Genomic DNA, 23,484 nt, shown 5'->3' with positions numbered 1-23,484 from the left:
TGCCGTTCTCTTCATCTTGATAATATAACTTCCTGTGGCCAGAGATGCGGTCAAGTACTGCACACAGTCCTCGCCGCTGATTAGGAACTAGCTCCATATCGTAGCTAAGAACAACGTGCTAGGATCAGCGCAGTTCCATCATTGCAAGTTTTTGCCATACAGACAGACTACCTGCAGAGAAAGGGTAATATGTAAAGTCCTGAACAGGCGGAAAAGGTGACTCATCAGGAATCCAGCGCTCTGGAATGTACTCGCCGCCTGTGGAAAGTATTCCTCTGACAAATGAAGTTGCAATGGGTCGCAAGTAGGGCTTAAAAAAATAAAAAAAATAAAAAAAATAAAAAAAAAGTTAGTTGTATGCGATAAATACGGAGCATAAACGTGTCAACTGCTCTACATACTTGTTCCCTTTGGAAAATAATAGTTATTTATGACTACATCTTCATCAACGTCTCGTGGTATACCTAGATCAATATTAAGATCGCTTGTCAGTATCTAACCATTTTAAAACTATATTTATATTTATACGTTACTATTCATTAGTCCGTACCTAGAGCGGCAGTAGGACGGAGTCGCATGGACTCGTTGATGCATCCTGTCAGATATGGAAGCTTGCGGATTTGCTCATAAGTAGGTAGAGATCCACAGGGATTAGTAGCGGTTGCGAGGTCAAGCTCTGATCTCAGCTTGATCAGCTTATCCGGATGTTTGATCCAAGAACATGAGCGTAAATGTCATTACATTGTGCGGTATCTGCTCCAGCGATCCTGAAATAGTCAAAATAAAATGAATAGTTCAATTTCATTTCTGTTTCACCTACTGGGCACCGGTCATGCCTTGGGGCAAAGTAGTATTTTGTGGTCTTACACTTCAACTTACAGGAAAAGCATGCCTCAATTCCGATAACCTTATCTGTAAATTCCTCACAAGCCATGTCCTCATGCTTGCTACCGCCATTACTGTCCTCTCTCCTTTGGCTTGTGCGTCAATCAGATACTGTAGCAGGTCTACACGACGCCCCGCCTCTCCACTAGCCTTACGCTGCTTGACACAAGCAGCACCAAAATCTCTAAAGAAAAAATCGAATGGGTCTATATATTTCATCCATGGAATGAACGTTTGTTGCATCATTTGCTTGATTGTCTTTTCTAGCTGGTGAGGGACCGGGTGAGCATCATCCTTGATCGTCTCAAAGGATTGGCCAAATCGGTCTCCCGATGATGTCAAGTGAGAGTCGGAACATAAAAGAATAATATTGATCTGGCCAGGTGGAAGCGCTTTAGAGGTTTTGTTCTTCGCCGTCCTCGAACCATCGAGATACCATCGATCTCTTGTAGAAGGCCATCAATGCATTTATGCATAAGAGTCTCAACAGACTGAAGGTATTGCAGGCCGAAGCTGGAGCGACAAGTCGGCGCTGTGAACAAAGAGAATTATACTTTCAAGTATTGATAAGGGTTGTTACAACTCAACTATAATATGACAAGATAGTTCATGAAAGCAAAAAGGGTAGATGGTAAGCGTACTCGGCTCTTATAGAAGCTCTTGTTGCGGGCTGAGAATAGGTTTTCATGCCGTCAAAATCAAAGACTTGGTAAATGGCGCTCTTGGGGTAGTCAGTTGTCACTAAGATCTATCAGAAGAAGAAGGAAAATATTCAACAACCAAATCAGGTTACTTTCACTGTATTCATTCGGGATAAAAAATTTTGACTTCGGACGAGCTACACCGAGGATTAATCATGCATAGCAATTCATTCTCATTTACCTCTCGAATCATGTCTTTATCGGCCACAGAGACAATATTTGGCGCGACCCTGACCACCTTTCCATATAGCTTATGGGTTAGAGGTAAGCAGTAATGACCCTGCCAGATAGGAGAGTAGCGCCTCAAAGAAGCGTGTAGAAGCGATCAGCTTGTTTCCTGGGATAGGGGACAAGGGATGGAAGAACGCATTTGAAATCATCTAGATAAGGATAGATATGAATCAATTATTTTCCCTTCAGAAAAATATATGTAATAAAAAAAAAACAACAGTAGGCTTTGTACTAGTACATTCTTTATGCCCTTCGCGACCCATAATGTGAAGATAATCCAGAGCAAGCTTGTAGGATTTAGGAGAGATTTGATAGTCGTAGGGTATGTGGCAAAGAGCCTTACGAAGGCACTTGCCAGTGCAGTGGCACAAGAGACGATAACCATATTAATAAATGTGGCCTTGTAAATTTATGAATGAAATAAGTACGCAGTTGATCTAAATCACAAATAAGAAAGATGTTATATATATTCCAACTTCTTCAGCAGCGACGCACTTATAGTTAACGCAGGTTAGTGCTCTAGATCATGGAAGGCATGCAAGGGTGCATGCTCCATAACTTGTTATCGATCAGTAAATTATATGATCCTTGTAGACACTCTTAAATAATATACTGCTTTACTGTTTGTTAGTATGTGAGTACAAATATGTTCATGAGCTGTGTCATTCGCCAGGTCACCTCTTAGTACATCATCTTACTCATGTCTAAACAAAAAAAAAAAAAATAAAAAAAAAATTACTGACTCCGTTCAGAGATGACCATATTTCGGAATGTGGTCCTCGACCCTAAGAGATAGACCGGCATTTTCCACTAAATATTTGGAGATGAAACTTTGAGCGGTGTCTGCTTTACTTTGTCTGCCGCATGAACAGCGTGAGCAGCAGAAGATCCAGGCATGTAGCTGCATTTTCTGTATTCTGGTTAGTTAACTTTAGATGCCGGAAAAACTGGTTAGACCTGTTTAAGAGGGTGCTACTCGCATGTAACTGAAGATGCTTTAGTTTTTAGAAAACCATTTCAGTCTATGCCAGCCTCTGTCTCTCTGTGTCTGTTCGTGAAATTACTGCCGAGAAACATTCTGACCCAACTAAAGCTAGGGTTTGTTCTTAAAATAAGGTTAGCTCTGTCACTCGTTACTAGGGAACGTGAAACGTAGTGTCTGACCCGTCCCTGGTAAACAAAGGGTATATCTTCGCCAATGTTGATCTTTATCTGTTTACTTTAAACATTACTGTTTTATTTTTTCATGGCACGATCAGAGGCCTTTTCGTAAGTATATCTGCCAGTGAACCTGCCCGATTGTATATTTTAATGGGGTCATTTTATTTTGTTTTTTGAAGAGCTGACTTCATCATAGACTATTGCCCACCTTAATCGCAATTTTTTTTTTTTTTTTTTTTTGAAAAAAACCAGCACATCACTCCCTTCTTGTTTGCTCTGAGTAAGGCTTTGGCCTTATTGAATCCTGTAATACTTACAGCATTGGCTTCAGAAGCTACTGAGGCCACTCCTCCTGCTGCATCAACTCCAGAAGCCGTGGAAGTCGCTCTGCATAAGGCTTTGGCCTTATCCAATCCTGCTGCTCCTGCTGCACTGACTCCAGAAACCATTGAAGAAGCTCCAACTGCAACTTTGATTGCACCAAGCGATACTGCAGCTTTTACACCACCTTGACTATCCGCTAAAGTTCTAACCATTGCTATGGTTCCTATGATCAGAGTGGCTCCTGCCACCGCAGAGACAGCCGCCTCAATTGCTCCTAGTCCAGGTGCGCCAATGGATTAGAACACCACACAAGTAGAGCCAGCGGCAACTGTACCCCCATATGCGACCATAAATCCTGCACCTGCCCTTCCGCTTGCGATCCCAGTAATAAAGCAAGGACAATGATAGGATCCATGATAGTGCCAGCTGCTGCTGCTCGATAACGATAGTCTTTCTTGAAGCTAACATGTTATTTTGTTAGTAGTAGTTTTATTCATTTCTTTGACTTTTCTCCTTCGTTTCAGAAGCAAATGTGAATGGCCAGCGCGCCTTGTTAGTAGTCAGTTTGAAAGAAAATATCAAAGTGACGGAAATGAATAAAGCAAAACTCCGATTTAAAAGGAGATGTTATTCGAATTGACTAGATAGATGGGATGAATGCTGCTTTTATCCGACATTCATGCATTGCAATCCGTTTATTCTGTTCTGCACCCGGATCAAAGGGGCTGTTCAGGGGCTGATTGCATAGGTGGTTTGGTCTTTTAGGTTGTGAGACCCGTCATTTCCAGCTACAGACAGGAAAATACTTGAACACATATAAAGAATAACATAATACAAAACTGAACGAGAAAAAACAGTCAGTTCTTCAATGGTTTTTGTGCAAAAGAAGCAACAAAGAACCAGAGTTCCTTGAGCTGCTACTCGCTTTATAGTTTATGGCCTATGTGTACTATGATAAATCCAACAATATCACTCGTCCGAATAGAATGGATCCCTTTTCTTACTCTTCCACTCCTTAAAGAAGGTTATGGCAATGGCACGGACAGGAGATCTCTCTTCTCCATTAACAACAGCAGTCGTAGGCAACAGGCAACAAAACCCTTTTCCAAACCCGCATTCCTGCAGATCAAGAGCGCTTTCTTGATTATTTCCCTCATACTGGCCTTGGAGACAACACATCGACTGACTGAATATCTGGATCGGACTTTACTCTTAGCACTGCTCATGTGACTCGAAAGACTTTCATCATTCTATGGAGTCTTCCTGAAGAGTCGGTTAAGGAATGGGAAACAGTAAATCGGGAAGGGTCAGAGTTTCACAAAGATATTGATTATAAAGGTACCAGGACAAGGACTAACTCCGCAGAGCCAGAAAATGAGAGAGACGTTTTGCAACTCGACCGCACCAATATGAATTGTCGGGTTACCACACTTGGACGACCGTCTCTTGAACTTTTGTCAATACTCTGCCCAAAGTCCTGAAGGACCTGATGGAAAATGCGACATTAGTAACATCCTAGGAGTTGATCGGCTCGATCCATGTGTTTGATCGACTAAACATGACCCCTCGTGATTATAAAAGCGGAGCCATCTTACCTACAGTCATGCCTAAAGGAATAATCTATTTGGGCTCGCTCTTCGGCCCTGAACGAGCAGAAGCATGGTCAGAACGGCATCAGGTACTGGAACGCTGCATTGTTGATAACTTTGGTATCCGGAATCAATATATTATAGATGCAACATATTCTGGGGAGAGCTACATCCGAAGCTGGATCAAATTCGCTAACAGAACAGTGTCAGGGTTTTTGAGGCTACATCTTTGGGCATTCGGCGGTGGATTTGTAAAAGATGCCTTACATATTATAGAACTAATGTCTGTTTGGGTCCCGAGAGGCCGTCCGGATGAGTATAGCAAGCTTGACCGATAGACAACTACTAACATCAGTTTCAATATTAGTATTAATATCAATAACAAAGCCAATCCTTGTAGAGTCCACCATCAATCCACCCATCACTATCAGCTCCAGAAGTGAAATCGTCCGTGTTTTTGGAGCTTTGCAGGCAACAACATCAAGAACCATCCTCCATTGTTTTAGCCACTGATGCCCCCACCCACGTGGATCCTTGCTTCTCATGAATTCTTCTCTGCACAACGGTTTTGCCTGATTACCAAGAGCCCATGGCGAGGTTAGGGAGGCCGCTATTGAATTCTCTTACGGCCTACTGTATTCATAGATACTTCATCAAGAAGCATGTGATTTGTACTAAAGAAGACTCTGTATCACTTTCTTTTCTAGTACTATAGCCGCTGGCACACCATAAATGCTCTGCCATGTTGGACTGTGCCCTGTGCATTAAGACGGACAAAAAGAAGTGGAAGAGATGTTAAAAATGAACGGCCTCATATGAACTGAGGTGGAGTTTCTAAAAAGAGCAAAGCACGTAATGACCCGCGTGACACTTCGCTGGACATATACGTTTGAATCCCAACTAACCAGTGACAATATGGCGGAGCTATTCGAGGATATGCAGCGTGGCCTCGAAACGATAGGGGGGCTCTTAGTGGACTGTTCAAGAAGCCCATTGTGGCCTTGGACAAGACCACATATGTGAATTCGCTCTAAGGGTTCAAACGTATTGCTCACATCGCTCGCTGTATACATATTATACATTACTCATATTAGTGCCAGCTCTCACGTCACTGCTAACCAGTATAAATTGCCAACACCATCGTAGCAACCTTGGAAAGACTTTAGACGATAAACCAGCAATGAGCAATATAGCCAACCTTGTCTTAATAACAAACCGACGTGCCATTAGATTTTGTTTTACGTACAGACACAGAGACACAGAGGCTGGTATAGACTGAAATGACTTTGTCTGAAAAATAAATCCAAAGCATCTTCATTTACACGCGGGTAGTGCGCTCTCGACCGATCTGATCCGCTTTTTGGCATCTAAAGCTAACTAGCAGATGTATGTCTAGATCCTCTACTATTCATCTTGTTCATGCGGCAGACAAACACCGTTTAAGGTTTCATCTCCAAATGCTTAGTGAGATATGACAGGCTATCTGAAAGTCAGTCCGAAACAGTGCTTCTTTTTTTTTTTTTTTTTTTTTTTTTTTTTTTCTCGCTTTGATAATGGGTGAGTAAGCTTGCCGAATGACACGACTCATGAGCAAATTTGTACCGGCATACTAACAAACAGTAAAAACAGTAAATTATTTAAGAATAAAAGTCTACAAGGATGACAAAATTTATTGATCGATAGCAATGTTATGTAATGTATATCCTTGCATGCCCTTCATGATGTAGGGGATCGACTATAAATGCATCGGTCTTGATAGTATGTGTCAACTACTTGCTTCATCCACAGGGTTACAAGACCACACTTATTAACATGGCTACCTTCCCCTCTACAGACCCCTTCTTAAAGCTCTTTGCCACATACTCCACAACTATCGAATCTCTCCTAAAGCCAACAAACTTGCTCTGGATTGCCCTCGCATTATGGATCGCGAAGGGCATAAAGAATGTAAGGGTGCAAGTCTACTCTTATTTTTATTTTGTTTTATTTCATTTATTAACTTATTATTATTATTTAATATCTTTCCTTACTCTGGTCTGGTCTAGATGATATCGAATGCGTTCCTCCATCCCTTGTCCCCTATCCCAGGAAACAAGCTAGGCGCTTTTACACGCTTGTTTGAAGAACTGATTATATCATCTGGCAGGGTCACTACATTCTCCCTCTGCTTCATAAGATATATGGAAAGGTGACCAGGGTCGGGCCAAATTTTGTCTCTGTAGCCGATAAAGACATGATTCGAGAGGTATCTGAAGACAAACTTTTATGCACACTTGTTTCTGAGTGTAGCTTGTCCAAAGCCGAAACCTCTCATCCTCATGGAAGCCAGTATAAGTAGCCTAATCTGGTTGTTGAATGTTTTCCTTTTTCTTCTGATAGATCTTATTGACAACTGACTACCCTAAGGGCTCCAATTATCAGTTCTTTGATTTCAATGGTCATTGAAAACATAATCTCACCCGCAACAAGAGCCTCAATAAGAGTCGAGTACGTTTATCACTCTGTCCTCTTTTTGCTCTCATGAGCTATCTTGTCATTTATAGTTGAGTTGTAACAACCCATATCAATACTCGAAAGTGTGACTTCTCTTTGGCACAGCGCCGGGTTGTCTCTCCAGCTTTCGGGCTACAATACCTTCAGTCTCTTGAGCCTCTTATACATAAATGCATTAGTATCTTTCTACAAGAGATCGATGGTACTCTCGATGGTTCGAGGACGGCGAAGAACAAAACCTCTAAAGCGCTTCCACCTGGCCAGATCAATATTTATTCTTTTATGATGCGACTCTTGCTTGACATCTTTGGAGAGACCGCATTTGGCCAATCCTTTGAGATGGTCAAGGATGATGCTCACCCGATTCCTCACCAGATACATAAGACCCTCAAGCAATCTGTGCGGCAAGTATTCAGCCTATGGGCGAAATATTGTTGCAAAATTTTAGGGGCAGATGTGGTAGGAGATTTAGGTCGTTTTGGTGGATTATGAAGCCGGTCACTTCCAGCTGATAGATAAATAATTCTAACACAATAAAAGAACACACACACATACTCGAAGACTGGACGAGAACAGTCAGTACTCAAATGGCTCTTGTGTAAAAATAAGGAACAAGGAGCCAGATTTTCCTGAGCTGTTGCTCGTTAAATAGTTGGTGGCGAACCCTCTACACGTGACTAAAACTAAAACCAACACCCCCACCAGCTGCGAAGTTCGGCTCCGCCAAGCCGCAGCTCAAAAAGAAAGAAACTCATTGTGCTGTTTGCGCTTCTACCACCTTGACTCTTGCTACCCCGCATTTTGGTCATTGCATCATTGTTCTTGTCACCCTTTGGTTCGCCTTGGCATCGACCAAGGAAAATTTTCTTTCTTCGGCCAATCATTTTGATCCGTGATCACGCCATTACTTCCACATGATGATGTTGCCATGGACATAAATGTTGGTTCATTCCTCCATTCCCTTTTTTTTTTTTTTTTTTTTTTTTTTCTTTTTTTTCATTCGCAACTCCTTCCTCCTTGCCCTGCTTGAACTACTTCATCGTCATCATGGCCCGCACTGTTATTAAGAAAGACGAGGTTCCTCCTTGCCCAAGACCAACCACTTCCACCAAGACAATGCTTCCCTCTTCAGACAAGAGCTTAAGTCTGTCTTTGGGCACGTCTCCAGAGTCGCGTCCTGCTGTCACTTCTCACTCTCCTATCACTCCTTCGACCCCTACCACTCCTCCTGCTTCTGCTTCTTCTTCTACTCCTGCCGTTGTTCCTGCTCCTGCCGTCGTTGTCACTCCCCCTTCTTCTGCTTCTCCTGAGGTGGTTGCCCTTACTGACCACGAGGTTGGCCCTTCCTCTGTTTCGCCATTTGCAGCGGAGAAGTCTTCTCCAGAATCTCCTCAGTCCCAGACAGTTCCCCCCCCGCTCGAGAGCTAAATAAGCGGTCAGCTGAGGCCTTTCAAGACATAGACGAGCCAATTGAGAAACGCGTACGGGCGAAGTATCTTCTTCACGGCGAGGTGGCATTCTCCAGAGGCTTGGCTGACCAGTCGCGTCTTCGCGAGAGGCTTCGTTCACGGAAGGTGCAACTTGCGCCTGAGGAGCGTCACGAGATTGAGCTTGACCTGTCCTTGGCGACAAGGGATGTGGAGATTGGATTGGAGTGCCTTCGTTTGCTGTGCCTCCCGCCCCCGACCCAGACTTGGCTGGTGTAATTGATCTGGCGCGAGAGGTTGTTCGGTGTCGGCGTAGTGGGGATTCTTCTCAGTAGCTCTCTGTAGGTTCTCAATAAAATCATCTTCCCATAATCGTTGCCTTTGAGTTGCGAGCTTGAGGAAGTCTCCATTAATTGTTTCTACCCCATCCTTTGTGCCATAATGCGTTCGACCCGTCTTGATCCCATATGATCCCTTTTCATTCGCCCAGACTACTTCAAATGGACCTAACCAACGCGGCTCCAGCTTGCGTCCAAAGCCTGTGACGAAATCCAAATTGAACATGTAAACCCTTGATCCCTACTTCGAACGATTGTGGGCGAACACGTCGATCATAGTAACGTTTCATCCTGTCATTGGCATTAAGCTTGCATGAGTATGCATACTCACGGATTCCCTCTCTTCTTACGATAAATCTCGCCATGCTTTCTTCTAGGACTACATCGTTCTCTTCCGGTGCCTCTGCTGAAACGAGGAACTTTGTCGTCCGCGAACAATCGCCGTAACGCTGACTGTCCTGTGTAGCCCATAAGTGCTTCCATTGGCGACACTCCTGTGCTCCTAACGACTCGACAATTCACGTCGAATACTGCTTTCGGTAGGAATGCATCCCAATCCTTAGATCCAGCTGGCAGTACTCTCCTCAGTCGCTCCTCGATAAGCTTATTTGTCGCCTCGACCTGTCCCTGACTTTGCGGATGCCTTGTCGAACCAGTGACGTGCTTGATCCCCCAGAGGTCACAGAAAGTCTTGAATTCGTTACGAAATGCGGGGCCTCCATCCGATCTAATCATAACAGGGAGCCCGAACCGACAGATAATCTTCATAAAATAGAACAGCTAGGACGCCTTGCGCGCCTTTGTTGGCCACTGCATGTGCTTCAGTCCACTTGGTGAAGGAATCTGTGAAGACGACTATGGTGGTCATCCCCCTAGGCGTTTCGACTAAGTTCTCAATCAAGTCAACGAAGAGAACTTCAAATGGGAACTCGGAGACCGTAGGATGCAACCTGTTATGTTTCACTCGACTTCCAAATTGCTGGCAACGGCCGCAAGACTTGACCCAGTGGAATACATCCCGTCTCATCGTTGGCCACCAACACACGTCACGAACTGTTGCTAGGGTAGACTCTGCTCCATAGTGACCGCCCTTGTCGTGTGCCTCCTTCAGCACACCCTCGACTTCATCCTCAACTACGCACCTCTTCTCTCTGTTGTCGGCATCTCTATACAGTAGGTCACCTTCCTTCGTCAGTCGAAACCTGTATGCCTGTCTCTTGATCCTCCTCATTTCAACTTTGTCTTCTAACTCCAGTCTCATCTCGGCTAGGTACATGTAGAAGTTCGCGTACCATTGGCTCGCCAGCCACTTTTCTCCTGTGGATTCTGCCCTTCGACTCAGACACTCTGGCACCTCGTCATCGATGTCATCCGTGGCTATTCCTTCCGACATAATGCGACTCATCCCGTCTGCATTGCCGTTCTTCGTACCTGGTTTGGTCTTAATGACCAGCTCGAATTCCGACAGAATCATCTGCCGCCGCGCAGGTCGACCAGTCAGATCAGTCTTGGAAAACAACCATTTGAGTGGCGCATGGTCTGTGTAAACGACAACGGACCTACCCAGGATGTAAGGCCGAAACTTCTTGACGGCTATGACAACGGCGAGGCACTCTTGCTCAAAGGTAGAGTAGTTGCGTTCGGCTCCTTGAAAGGTCTTCGAGTAAAAGTAGACCGGTCTCAACTTACCCTCCTCATCTTCTTGTTCTAGCACTGCGCCCATAGCGTATTTGCAGGCGTCACACGAGACCACCCAATCCTTCTCGAAATCTGGAGCCTTAAGTACCGGAGCTTGAATTAACTTGGCTTTGAGACCCTTTACTGCGGCCACCTGTTCAGGACCCATGGTGAAGCTTGCACCTTTCTTGAGGAGCCTCGTCAGCGTCTCTGCAATCTGAGCGTAGTTTTCGACGAACCTTCGATAGTAGCCCGTCAAGCCCAAGAATGCACGTACATCTTCCTTGCTACGTAATGGAGTGAAATTCTTGACCTTGTCAACTTTGTCTGGCATGACCTCAATTCCATCTTTGCCGACCACGTGGCCAGTAAACTTCACCTTGTCATACCCGACATGGAGCTTACTAGTCTTGTACTTGACTCCTCCTGCGCGAGCTGCCGCAAACGTATGATCGAGGGCTCTCAAATGCTCTCCCCAGGTCATCGTGCGCACGCACACATCGTCCATGTACGCCTCAAGCACTCTTCCGATAAGGTCTGAGTACACTTTCCTAACGAAGCGACTGAAGGTATGTGGCGCGTTCTTGAGCCCAAATGGCATTACCTTGTATGCAAACGTCCCAAAAGGCGTACGGAAGCCAAGATACTTGACATGCTCTTTTTTGATGCCAATCACGTAATAACCTTGAAATCCGTCCAGGCTACTGTAGTACTCGAATCCGCCTAAGTTGTCAAGTATTTCCTCGATGTTTGGCAGTGGCCAGCTCTCCCTTTCGGTAACCTTATTTAGGCCTATGTATGCGACGCACTTGCGCAAGGATCCGTCTTTCTTAGGAGCAAGACTCAGCGGCGCGCACCACTCGCTCTCCATCTCTATGATTTTTCCTGCCTTAAGCTCATCATCAACACTCTTCTTAAGGAAGTCAAGCTCCTTCGGCGAGTACCGTTTGCACCATCCTACGTACACTGGCTTGGCGCCTGGTTGAATGTTGATCTCATGTTCTAAAATAGACGTCACTTCGAGGTCCTCAAGGTTGGTAGTCAGCCTGTCCTTATTCCTTTCAAGTAACTCCACAATCTGTCCGTACTGCTCATTGGACAAATTTGGGTTGATGTCCACGTTGACTCCGTCAACCGCGAACGGCTGCCTTTTTACGCGAGCATCGTCATTCTCGCACTGTATCTTGCTAGAGAACACTCTTGCGGTCATCGCCTGCAGATCCGGGTCACCGACCTCTATTGTCTTCACTCTCAAGGCTCTGTACCCTGCATCAGCATCGGATTCTTCCGTCTCGTAGATTGATTCGTCATCCTCATAGTCGTCGTACTCATCATCATACTCATCGTTCTCATCAGACAAGTACGTTGATGTCGTAGGCTGAGGGGTTGAGGCGCGAACATTTAGACCGCCACCAAGGGTGATAGTCCTTCCCTCACTCTCCACGTAGTACACGATACCGTTGCTCCAATCAGCCTTGGCTTTCAGCGCCTTGAGCCAGTCATCGCCAAGGAGGAAGTCATATGTGCCCTTACAGTCGATCACTCCCATCGACATTCTCAAGGGGATCCCGGACACATAAATATCGATAGGTCTTGTGCGGCCCGCAAGCTTCTGGAAGGACCCATGGGCTAATAGCACCGCACGAGTAGCAGGCTCTAACTTCAGTCCGAGTGCGTTTGCCACATGTAGGCCCATCATAGTATGGTCATTGCCTGGATCAATAACGGCGTTGTTGAAGTCTCGTCCCAAGGCGGTGACGGTCGTGACATCACCTTTGCCACCTTGAACGTTCCTGGCCATAGCTATTGCTGACTGACTCCTCTTAGGCTTGCTTCTTCTTGGAGGGGCATGGCGGGCCCAGGCCTCGGTAACAGCTGCCTTGAGTTGCACTGCCATCTTTCCACGGTACTTGGAGTGAGTGGCCAAATCAAAATTCAATCCTTCGACCGCATCAACGAACACTGGATCAGGAATGACACGCTTCCTGGTACGCTTTGGCGTCGCATTTGGGGCTTCTGCAACATTATTCTCTTGCCCGTCAACCGCTCTGTCATCAAAAGTCACTGTCTGGAAGTGGGGGTCCCCAGAAGGTTGCGCACTACTAGTGGATGCCTCAGCCTCCCACTGCATTCCTCGGACAGGTGGAGTAGTGCCTCTCGTTTCCTCTCTTCGTTGAGACGATGGACCTGCAGGAGTGCCTGTCCTCTCACTGCGACGTCGCTGGGCACCTGTCGAATTTAATCGCTGTGGCTTAGTCGTGATAAATGATTGGGCGACATTAGTGGCGGAGATTTCTAAACTTTGCACTCTTAGCGAGGAGTTAGTTTGAGTGGCCAATGGGACGCTATTGGCGCCTGTGGCGGGGCTTCCTTGTTCCTTAGTGCAAACCTTCGAAGTATGGCCTCGCTCGCCACATCGGAAGCATTCCACCAATGGGCAGAACGACAAGAGGTGCCCCTCTTGATTACATTTATGGCAGGTTCTACGGGCCATAGGGATAGCCTGCTGACTTCGAACTTCGGCGGGTTGGAGCACGGCATTAGGTCTAGCCTCCACTCTAATATGCTTGGCCAATTCAGAGGAACCAAACACTCGCCTCGCTACAGCCGGGCTCATTCTTGAGATAGTCTGAGCGATTCGCGCCTCCGGAGTTCGCTCCTCGGCAGCAAGGGTCCAGGCTCCGAACATGTCTGTTAATTCGTCTACGCTTAATTGATTAACTTTCTCTTTGTCGTCTTTGAAGTCCGCTAGGAAGCCAGAGTAGTGCGTCCTCGGCACTAGGGTCGATCCAAGCAGAACATTCGTCTCGATTGGTGCAGCATGCTCAGCGTTGCTGCGAGCTATGACACGGCTCTCAGTGGTGTCAATGCCCCAACGATTTCCTTCAACCAATTGTGTCACTGATTCGAAGGTTTCCTTCAAGGTCGCAGGCGCTTCTTTGTTCTTGACCTTGAAAGGATGGTCTTGCCTCAAACCCTTGCAAAATCTGTACGCCAGTAGACGCTCGGTGGCTGTTGGGATCTTGTACGGCTGTGCGTCGCAACCAGACTCTGGGTCGAGGAGTTCCATGGTAAGTTTCATTCGTTGTACATAGTTGGCTGTCGTCTCATCTTCTCCTTGCTTAATAGAATGCAACTCGTCCAGGGTGACATCCTGGCTTCTAGGGGTAGAGGCCTCCATGATGAAATCGCTGACGAACTGGCTCCAGGCACCATTCGTCTTGTTTGTCATCCTCCAACGCCTGATCCAGCGTTGGATCTTGCCTGTCGCCTGCCTCTCGACGAACATCAACTTGTTGCTCAGGGTTTCTCCTTCGATAACACCTCCAAAATCGCTGATCCATGTCGCGGCGGTTAGACCCTCAGCCTCTGCCGACGGCCACTTCGGGATCATGGTAAGAAGAATCGATAAATTGGAAGACATTGTAGCTGCCACCCCCTGCATAGATCACCAGAAATATTGTTGCAAAATTTAGGGGCAGATGTGGTAGGAGATTTAGGTCGTTTTGGTGGATTATGAAGCCGGTCACTTCCAGCTGATAGATAAATAATTCTAACACAATAAAAGAACACACACACACTACTCGAAGACTGGACGAGAACAGTCAGTACTCAAATGGCTCTTGTGTAAAAATAAGGAACCTTTAATGATCTATGGCTACTAACGACGAACGTTGTGAGGGCTCTTTACCTGGACGAGAACAGTCAGTACTCAAATGGCTCTTGTGTAAAAATAAGGAACAAGGAGCCAGATTTTCCTGAGCTGTTGCTCGTTAAATAGTTGGTGGCGAACCCTCTACACGTGACTAAAACTAAAACCAACAATATGTGGACCCATTTGATTCCTCTTTTCTAGATTTTGGTGCTGCTTGTGTCAAGCAGCGTAAGGCTAGTGGTGAGGAGGGGCGACGCGCAGACCTGCTGCAGTGTCTGATTGATGCACAGGCCAAAGAGAGAGAGAATGATAATGGTGAGAGCAATAACGAGCATGAGGACATGGTTTATGGTAAATTGACAGATAAGGCCCTCGGAAGTGAAGCATGCATGTTAATGTAAGTTAAAGAGTAAGACCACAAAGCACTACATCGCCTCAAGGCATGACGTACTGAGCATCCATTAGGTGGAGCAGAAAAGAAAGCTAAGCTTTTCATCTCATTTGGCTCTTTAGCATTGCCGGTTCAATTACCATGGCCTTAACCTTGACTTTTACGCTCATGTTCTTGGTCAAACATCCAGATAAGCTGAGCAAGCTGAGATCAGAGCTTGACTTCGCAACCGCTACTAATCCCTGTGGATCTTTACCTACTTATGAGCAAATCCGCAAGCTTCCATATCTGACAGGATGCATCAACGAGTCCATGCGACTTCATCCTGTTACCACTCTAGGTATCGACTGAGGATTAGCACCGTATAGATTTAAAAAAGATGAAATACTAATAAGAGAATCTGATATTGATCTAGGTCTACCACGAGAGGTCACTGAAGATGTGGTCATGAATAACTATTATTTTCCAAAGGGAACAAGTATGTAGAGCAGTTGACACGGCTATGCTTTGTATTTATCGCATACTAACTCACTTTTCTTTCTTTCTTTTCTTTTAAGAACTACTTGTGCAGTTGGCACTGCTTCATCTGTCTGAGGAGTACTTTCCACAGGCGACCGAATACATTCCAGAGCGCTGGATCCCTGAGGAATCACCTTTCCCGCCTGTGGAGGCCTTCACATATTATCCTTTCTCTGCAGGTAGTCGCATCTGTATTGGCAAAAACCTTGCAATGATGGAAATGCGACTGGTCCTGGCGGCGTTGGTTCGTACCTACGACATGGAGTTAGTTCCTAATCAGCGTGAGGACTGTGTGCAGTACTTGACATCATCTCTGGCCACAGAAAGTTATATCATCAAGATGAAGAGACGACATAAAGAGTAAAATAGTGATCATAAGTTATACTTTATACAACAACAAATGTTTATACTAGTTAGTCAAGGAGAAAAAAAAGCTCATGCTTCTTGGCAAGGTGCTTTCCAAAGATGTTACAACTCCATACTGTTTGTTGTAAATAATAGGTGTATCTTTGCTTAAGGGGCAAAAAGATAGACACAAAATCAGGAAAAGACAGGACAAGGCAAATAACCTTGACGACAAACAACGCCATAGGATGCCAAAAGAGAAGATGGGGGCTTCATAGGCTTGCTCACAAACTGAGTTACCGGAAGACAAATGCTTGTTGTGAAAGGGGAAAAAGATAAATGGCAAGATGAACTGCAGGTCAAGAACAAGACATATAGGGAAACTTAAGACTTATGGGTAAACAGAGGACTTTATTGAGAAGGAGGTTTCTTTAGCTTTTATAACTTAGCCTACAGGCCAGATTGTGACGCTTTCTAGGTGAGGTGGGCTCGCCTACAGCTCAGAAGGCTTTGCGCAAAGATTCTTTTAGCTGTGGTTCGACAGGATGTCCCGATTAGTAGATACAAAATAGCCTAAAATAAAATAATTTTATATAACTTAATGACCAGACATATTCTTCCTATACGCGTCCATATATCGGAAAGACCCACTTTTGAATGCTAAGTGTATCCACTGAAGCCAATGCATTTAGTATGGCTTCTTGCAGCCCTTTGAAAGTGTAATCACAATTTGCTCTAGTATAGCGCTTGCTGCACCCCAGAACATCTCGATGAAGTTCAATCCACAGTGGAATTTTGAATAAATGATAGCTTGCTACCCATGTTTTTCCGCAATCTTCAAGTAGTGAACACTGTGCCATAGCCCTATTGTAGCCCCAAAATACATGTAGCATAACATAAATCACTATCACAAGAGTGATTACTTACCTTACAGTTCGTACATATCATCTTAAGATCCCTCCTTCAAGATTTCCCGTCTTCAGAGGGATGGAGGTCGTGGTCAAGATCGACTACGACTGTGATATTAGAAACACCAAGCTACTCTTGTTGAAAAGATAGCTGAGGGCTTTGTTCTGTTTGATAGTTATCACGACGTGCACATTTCAGCTCAACCAAGCGCCGCAACTGTTTCTGTCTTTTAGTCAAAACCATGATGAAAATTTATCGAAAGGTCAATTGGAAGGGAAGAAGTAGATGATGACAGAAATCTAGTGCCATTAGCACTTTTGGCGATCTGTAAACAGTGTGGCTGTGGCCAATTTGAAATGAAATGTTCTGAAACATTTGTGGCCGCTATTTACATGTACTTGTTTTACTTTTAGGATGAAGACACCAGTGACACAATAAACGTCCTCAGATAAACTTTATTCTTAAAATCATGTTCCATTTTGATTACTTGCAGGCTTATATGGAGCGCCGTATTCATGAGTTCAGGGACATACAGAACAGTCTGCAAATATTGAAGGAGCTACGAAAGGAAAGGCGCCTTAATCGCCATCGTCCACGCCAATCCGAAGAGTCATTTAACATTGATACATGGTCCAACTCTAAGTGTTACTTCGGTTCACACGAGATCAGCTATATCAGCTCAAGGAACTGCATCACTTACCTGATTCATATAATACGCCTGCTGGTGATTCCTTCTCGGGGATGGAGGGGTATGCATCCTTATTTATCGTCTCGCTTCTCTTTTCAAGTTGGATCGGTTGAAACCGATTTTCATGCGTGATTCCATCGCTATATCTAGGGAATGAGGAGGAGCGTTTTTTTTTTTTTTTTTTTTTTTTTTTTTTTTTGTAAAAACAAGCGTACAGTAAGCCCTGTGATGGGCAAGAAAAGAAAAATGGTCATCGTAAGCGATAGTTCTCTGTGTAGAGAACAATCGCTTACAAAAATGGCTGTGTTTTTGTGGCAAACAATAAACTTTTCAAATTGCCTATTGTCTAATAAGGTTTAATGCTGCGACTAAGTGGAGCGCACTATGCATTGAAGGAGCATGAGCTCTGGTACAAGCCGGTCAGATTCAATAGAGAGCAAAGAACTGCAAGAGATTGAATATTCGGAGTTCTGCCTCCTAACCTGCTCAAATGACAAGTTATACTTCTGATATCGATCCCAGAATAACAGTGAATGATGATATTCTTCTAAGCCAGCAATTCTGTTATCAAGGTCAATGGGTGCCATGCTACCAACACCCATAGCGGCGCGATAAGTTCCCCTGGGGTAGTGGTGGATAAATATAAAATTAAAACATGCGAGCAGCTTTGCGATGGTAACGATCATAATGGTAATAATAACAGTAGTAGTAGTAACCATAATAATAATAGTATTAACAATGATTATAGCGAAAATGGTAATATTAACAATGATATTAATAATAAACATTCTATCAAAGCTCTTGGTCAGTTTTTGATGTCAACTTATGCAGTGAGTTGACTGACAACATGGAATTGCAAAATCCTTGGAAAGCATCTTCTTTGTTAAAGCTCTAGCAGGAAGCGTGAGCATCTTTTTTATCCTTGACTAATTAGTATAAACATTCGTTGTTGGTCTATAAAGTATAACTTATGATTATATTTCTACTCTTCTTGTCGTCTCTTCATCTTGATAATATAACTTCCTGTGGCCAGCGACGGTGTCAAGTACTGCACACGATCCTCACGCTGATTAGGAACTAACTCCATATCGTAGGTACGAACCAACGCCGCCAGGACCAGTCGCATTTCCATCATTGCAAGGTTTTTGCCAATACAGTTGCGACTACCTGCAGAGAAAGGGTAATATGTAAAGTCCTGAACAGGTGGGAAAGGTGACTCATCAGGAATCCAGCGCTCTGGAATATACTTATCAGCCTGCGGAAAGTACTCCTCAGACAAATGAAGATGCAATGGGTACGGAAGTAGGGCTAAAATATGAAAAACAAAAAAAAAGTGAGTTAGTATGCGATAAATACGGAGCATAAACGTATCAACTGCTCTACATACTTGTTCCCTTTGGAAAATAATAGTTATTTATGACTACATCTTCATCAACATCTCGTGGTATACCTAGATCAATATTAAGATCGCTTGTTAGTATCTAATATTTTTAAAACTGTATTTATATTTATACGTTGCTAGTCCTTAGTTCGTACTTAGAGCAGGAGGACGGAGCCGCATGGACTCGTTGATGCATCCTGTCAGATATGGAAGCTTGCGGATTTGCTCATAAGTAGGTAGGGATCCACAAGGATTGGTAGCAGTTGCGAAGTCAAGCTCTGATCTCAGCTTGATCAGCTTATCTGGATGCTTGACCAAGAACATGAGCGTAAATGTCATTATAATGGACGAGGTATCTGCTCCGGCGACCCTGAAAAGTCAAAACAAAATGAATAGTTCAATTTGCGTTTCTGTTTCACCTTCTGGCATTCAGGTCATGCCTTGGGGAAAGTAGTATTTCGTGGTCTTACTGCTCAACTTACAGGAAAACACATGTCTCAACTCCGATAGCCTGATCTGTAAATTCCTCACAAGCCGTGTCCTCATGCTTGCTACCGCCATTACTGTCCTCTCTTTCTTTGGCTTGTGCGTCAATCAGATACTGTAGCAGGTCTGCACGTCGCCCCTCTTCATCACTAGCCTTACGCTGCTTGACACAAGTAGCACCAAAATCTAGAAAAGAGGAATCGAAGGGGTCCACATATTTTATCCATGGAATGAACGTTTGTTGCATCATTTGCCTGATTGTCTTTTTTAGCTGGTGAGGAACCGGGTGGGCATCATCCTTGACCGTCTCAAAGGATTGGCCAAATGCGATCTCTCCGATCATGTCAAGTGAGAGTCGGATCATAAAAGAATAAATATTGATCTGACCAGATGGAAGCACTTTAGCGGTTTTATTCTTCGTCGTCCTCGAACCAGTGAGAATACCATCGATCTCTTGCAGGAGGGCTCTAATGCACTTATGAATATGGGGTTCAACAGACCGAAGGTATTGCAGACCGAAAGCTGGAGCGACAAGTCGACGCTGTGAACAAAGAGAAGTTACACTTTCAAGTGTTAATAAGGATTGTTACAACTCAACTAGAAATCACAAGATAGTTCATGAAAGCAAAAAGGGTAGAGTGGTAAGCGTACTCGGCTCTTATAGAAGCTCTTGTTGCGGGCTGAGAATAGGTTTTCATGGCCTCCTAAATCAAAGACTTGATAATGGGCGGTTTTGGGGTAGTCAGTTGTCACTAATATCTATGAGAAGGAGGAAGTCATTCAACAACCAAATCAGATTATTTTCACTGCATTCATTCAGGATAAAAAACTTTGGCTTCGGAGGAGCTACATCGAGGATTAATCATGCATAGCAATCCATTCTCATTTACCTCTCGAATCATGTCTTTATCAGCCACAGAGACAATATTTGGCCCGACCCTGACCACTTTTCCATATAGCTTATGGACTAGAGGGAAGCAGTAATGAACTCTGCCGGATAGGATGAGTAGCGCTTCAAACAAGCGTGTAGAAGCGACTAGCTTGTTTCCTGGGATAGGGGACAAGGGATGGAAGAACGCATTCGAAATCATCTAAATAAGGATAGATATGACTCAGTTATTTTGCCTTCAAAAATAAAAAAATAAAGATACAAATAAGGATAAAACAAAAGTAGGCTTTGTACTCTTACATTCTTTATGCCCTTTACCACCCATAATGTGAAGATAATCCAAAGCAAACTTGTAGGCTTTAGGAGAGAATTGATAGTTGTAGGGTATGTGGCAAAGAGCCTTGCGAAGGGACTTGCCAGTGTGGTGGCATAAGAGATGACGGTCATATTAATAAATGCGGCCTTGTAAATTTGTGAATGAAATAAGTATGTAGTTGATCAAAATCATAAAAGAGAAAGATGCTGTATATATATATATTTCGATTTCTTCAACAGCGACGCACTTACAGTTAACCAAGGTTAGTGCTCTAGATCATGGAAGGCATGCAAGGGTGCATGTTTCATTACGTTGCTATCGATCAATAAACTATATGATCCTCGTACACACTCATTCTTGAATAATACAGCCCATTACACTTGGTCACGATATCTATAATTTTGAAATGATTGAATTGAGTCGGTGGTATTTCGCTATCCGCGACGGACTTACAACAAGCAACTATTCAAAAAATATAAGTGGTCGTAGCGAAATGAAACGGGCTATAATGCTTTACTGTGAGGTTGTATAAACGTCATCTTACTCATGTCTAAGATTTACTGATTCATATTTCGAAATGTAATCTTCGACCCTAAGAGCCAGACCGTCATTTTTCCACTATCTGGGGATGAAACTTTGAGCGGTGTTTCACATTGTCTGCCATATGAAAAACGTGAGCAGCAGAAGATCCAGGCACACAGATCTGCATGTTTTAGTTTTATCTTTCAGAGAAAACCATTTCAGCCTATGCCAGCCTCTGTGTCTCTGTGTCTGTACGTGAAACTACTGTACCTTCAGGGCCGAGAAACGCTAGGTTTATTATTAAAATAAGGTTAGTTCTGTCACTTGTTACGAGGGAACATGATTTCGAACGTAGTGTCTGATCCGTCCCTGATAAACATAGGGTATGTCTTCGCCAAAGTTGATCTTTTTCTGTTTACTTTAAACGTTGCTGTTGTATTATTGCTATGGTTCCTATGATCAGAGTGTCTCCTACCACCGCAGAGACAGCCGCCTCAATTGCTCCTAGTCCAGTAGCACTAATGGATCAGAGTACCACACAAGTAGAGCCAGCGACAACTGTACCCCCATACGTGGCCATAAATCCTACACCTGACCTTCTGCTTGCGATCCCAGCTATGAAAGCAAGGACAATGACAGGACTCATGGTAGTACCGGCTGTTGTTGCTCGATAACGATAGTCTTTCTTGAAGCTGACATGTTATTTTGTGAGTAGTGGTTTTTATTCATTTCTTTGACTTTTCTCCTTCGTTCCTGAAGCAAAGATGAATGGCCAGCGCACGTTGTTAGTAGTCATTTTGTAAGAAAATGTCAGAAGTGATGGAAATCAATAAAGCGAAACTCCGATTTAAAGGAAGATGTTGTTTGAATTGACTAGATAGATGGGATGAATGCTACTTTCATTAGACATTCATGCATTGCAATCCGTTTATTCTATGCTCCACCCGGACTAAAGGGACAGATTCAATAGCGGAAACCATTGTTGGGTTCAGGGGCTGACTGAATATGTGGTTTGGTCTTTTAGGTTGTGAAGCCCGTCACTTCCAGCTTCAGACAGGAAAAACACTTGAACACATATAAAGAACAACATCATACGAAACTGAACGAGAACAGTCAGTTTGTCTAGTGATTCTCGGTCACATCACTCGTCCAAATAGAATGGATCCCTTCTCTTACTCTTCCTCCCCTTAAAGAAGGTTATGGCAATGGCACAGACAGGAGACCTCTTCTCCACTAACAACAGCAAGATGGCGACAGCTCTTCGCAGTCGCAGGCAACAGGCAACAAACCCCTATCGACGTCTCATGGTATACCTGAGTTCAATAGGGTCAAAGCCTTGCTCAGAGCAACAGGAAGAGAGTGATATGCTGTTGTTTTAGGGTGGATAATATGATGAAGTTAGCTCTTCAATAAACAAAATAAATGACCTGATTAAAATATTCAACCGGGCAGGGTCACTGGCAGGTATACTTGCGAAAAGACCCTTGATCATGCCATGAAAATAAATAACAGTAATGTTTAAAGTAAACAGATAAAGATCAACTTTGGTGAAGACATACTTTAGTTTTTATCCATTTCAGCCTATGCCAGCCTCTGTGTCCTTGTGTCTGTACGCGAAATTACTGTGCCTTCAGCCGAGAAACATTCTGACCCACCTAAAACTAGGGTTTGTTGTTAAAATAAAATTAGCTCTGTCACTCGTTACTGGAAACATGATTTCAAACGTAGTGTCTGATGCACCCCTAATAAACATAGAGCATCAGTTACATGCGAGTAGCGCCCTCTTAAACAGGTCTAGCCAGTTTTCCGGCATTTAAAGTTAACTAACCAGAATACAGAAAATGCAGATATATGCCTGGATCTTCTGCTGCTCACGTTGTTCATGTGGCAGACAAAGTGAAGCAGCACCGCTCAAAGCTCATCTCCAAATTTTTAGTGGAAAAATGACGGTCTATCTCTTAGGATCGAGGACCACATTCAAAAATCGGTCATCTCTGAACGGCCAGAGTCCGAGTCAGTAATTTTTTTTTTTTTTTTTTTTTTGTTTAGACATGGTTAGGATGATGTGCTGAGAGGTGACCTGTCGAATGACACAGTTCATGAACATATTTGTACTCACATACTAACAAATAGTAAAGCAGTATATTATTTAAGAATGAGTGTCTACAAGGATCATATAATTTACTGATTGATAGCAACATTATGGAACGTGCGCCTTGCATGTCCTTCATGATGTAGGGCACTGGCCTAGGTCGATTATAAGTGCGTTGCTGTTGGAGAAATTGAAATATATACAACATCTTTCTCTTTTGTGACTAAGGTCAACTACGTACTAATTTGGGGGCTTCAAGATTGAGTATTTGGCCAAAGAAATAGGCGCCTATTTGAAAATACATCAGCCCTCGAGCTGGTGTATTTGGGTGTCGCATTTGGCAAATAATTTTTTTCAAATAAACCGCAAAATGTCCAATTTTGAAACCCCCTATAGTTATGACTATAGTCCGACTGAAAACTAGGAAAGATCCTGAAAAAAACACACGAGAAATTTCAACGATAA

At 43.9% G+C, this 23,484-nt stretch overlaps 5 protein-coding genes across 5 annotated transcripts; 3 read left to right on the top strand and 2 right to left on the bottom strand.

The window, feature by feature from the left end:
- Positions 1–160: 160 nt before the first annotated feature.
- BCR41DRAFT_362378 (cytochrome P450) lies at positions 161–2,154 on the bottom strand (the record flags this gene model as incomplete). Its single annotated transcript, XM_022025722.1, has 9 exons — positions 161–275; positions 398–464; positions 551–695; positions 908–971; positions 998–1,211; positions 1,322–1,398; positions 1,527–1,633; positions 1,768–1,866; positions 2,056–2,154. Coding segments are annotated over 9 exons (987 nt in total), but the record flags the coding sequence as incomplete, so codon positions are not given.
- A 12,877-nt stretch (positions 2,155–15,031) lies between these two features.
- BCR41DRAFT_283267 (cytochrome P450) lies at positions 15,032–15,674 on the top strand (the record flags this gene model as incomplete). Its single annotated transcript, XM_022020251.1, has 3 exons — positions 15,032–15,212; positions 15,288–15,350; positions 15,430–15,674. Coding segments are annotated over 3 exons (489 nt in total), but the record flags the coding sequence as incomplete, so codon positions are not given.
- A 1,440-nt stretch (positions 15,675–17,114) lies between these two features.
- BCR41DRAFT_400898 (hypothetical protein) lies at positions 17,115–18,172 on the top strand (the record flags this gene model as incomplete). The annotated part of the gene is made up of 3 exons (XM_022029173.1): positions 17,115–17,184; positions 17,289–17,394; positions 17,890–18,172. The coding sequence occupies 3 exons, from the start codon at positions 17,115–17,117 to the stop codon at positions 18,170–18,172; spliced, it is 459 nt and encodes a 152-aa protein (XP_021876819.1).
- Positions 18,173–18,315: 143 nt separating this feature from the next.
- On the bottom strand, positions 18,316–20,291 carry BCR41DRAFT_312688 (cytochrome P450; the record flags this gene model as incomplete). Its single annotated transcript, XM_022021096.1, has 6 exons — positions 18,316–18,641; positions 18,721–18,783; positions 18,870–19,084; positions 19,197–19,741; positions 19,852–19,959; positions 20,091–20,291. 6 exons carry the CDS (start codon positions 20,289–20,291, stop codon positions 18,316–18,318), a joined length of 1,458 nt encoding a protein of 485 aa, XP_021876818.1.
- A 1,082-nt stretch (positions 20,292–21,373) lies between these two features.
- On the top strand, positions 21,374–22,306 carry BCR41DRAFT_400896 (hypothetical protein; the record flags this gene model as incomplete). The annotated part of the gene is made up of 3 exons (XM_022029172.1): positions 21,374–21,574; positions 21,952–22,043; positions 22,171–22,306. The coding sequence occupies 3 exons, from the start codon at positions 21,374–21,376 to the stop codon at positions 22,304–22,306; spliced, it is 429 nt and encodes a 142-aa protein (XP_021876817.1).
- Between the last annotated feature and the right edge of the window lie 1,178 nt (positions 22,307–23,484).

The sequence above is a fragment of the Lobosporangium transversale genome (assembly GCF_002105155.1).
Source record: "Lobosporangium transversale strain NRRL 3116 chromosome Unknown BCR41scaffold_54, whole genome shotgun sequence".
In the NCBI taxonomy this organism is placed as follows: domain Eukaryota; kingdom Fungi; phylum Mortierellomycota; class Mortierellomycetes; order Mortierellales; family Mortierellaceae; genus Lobosporangium; species Lobosporangium transversale.
Note: the sequence above shows the minus strand (reverse complement) of the source record. Positions and strands in the feature narration are given on the sequence as shown.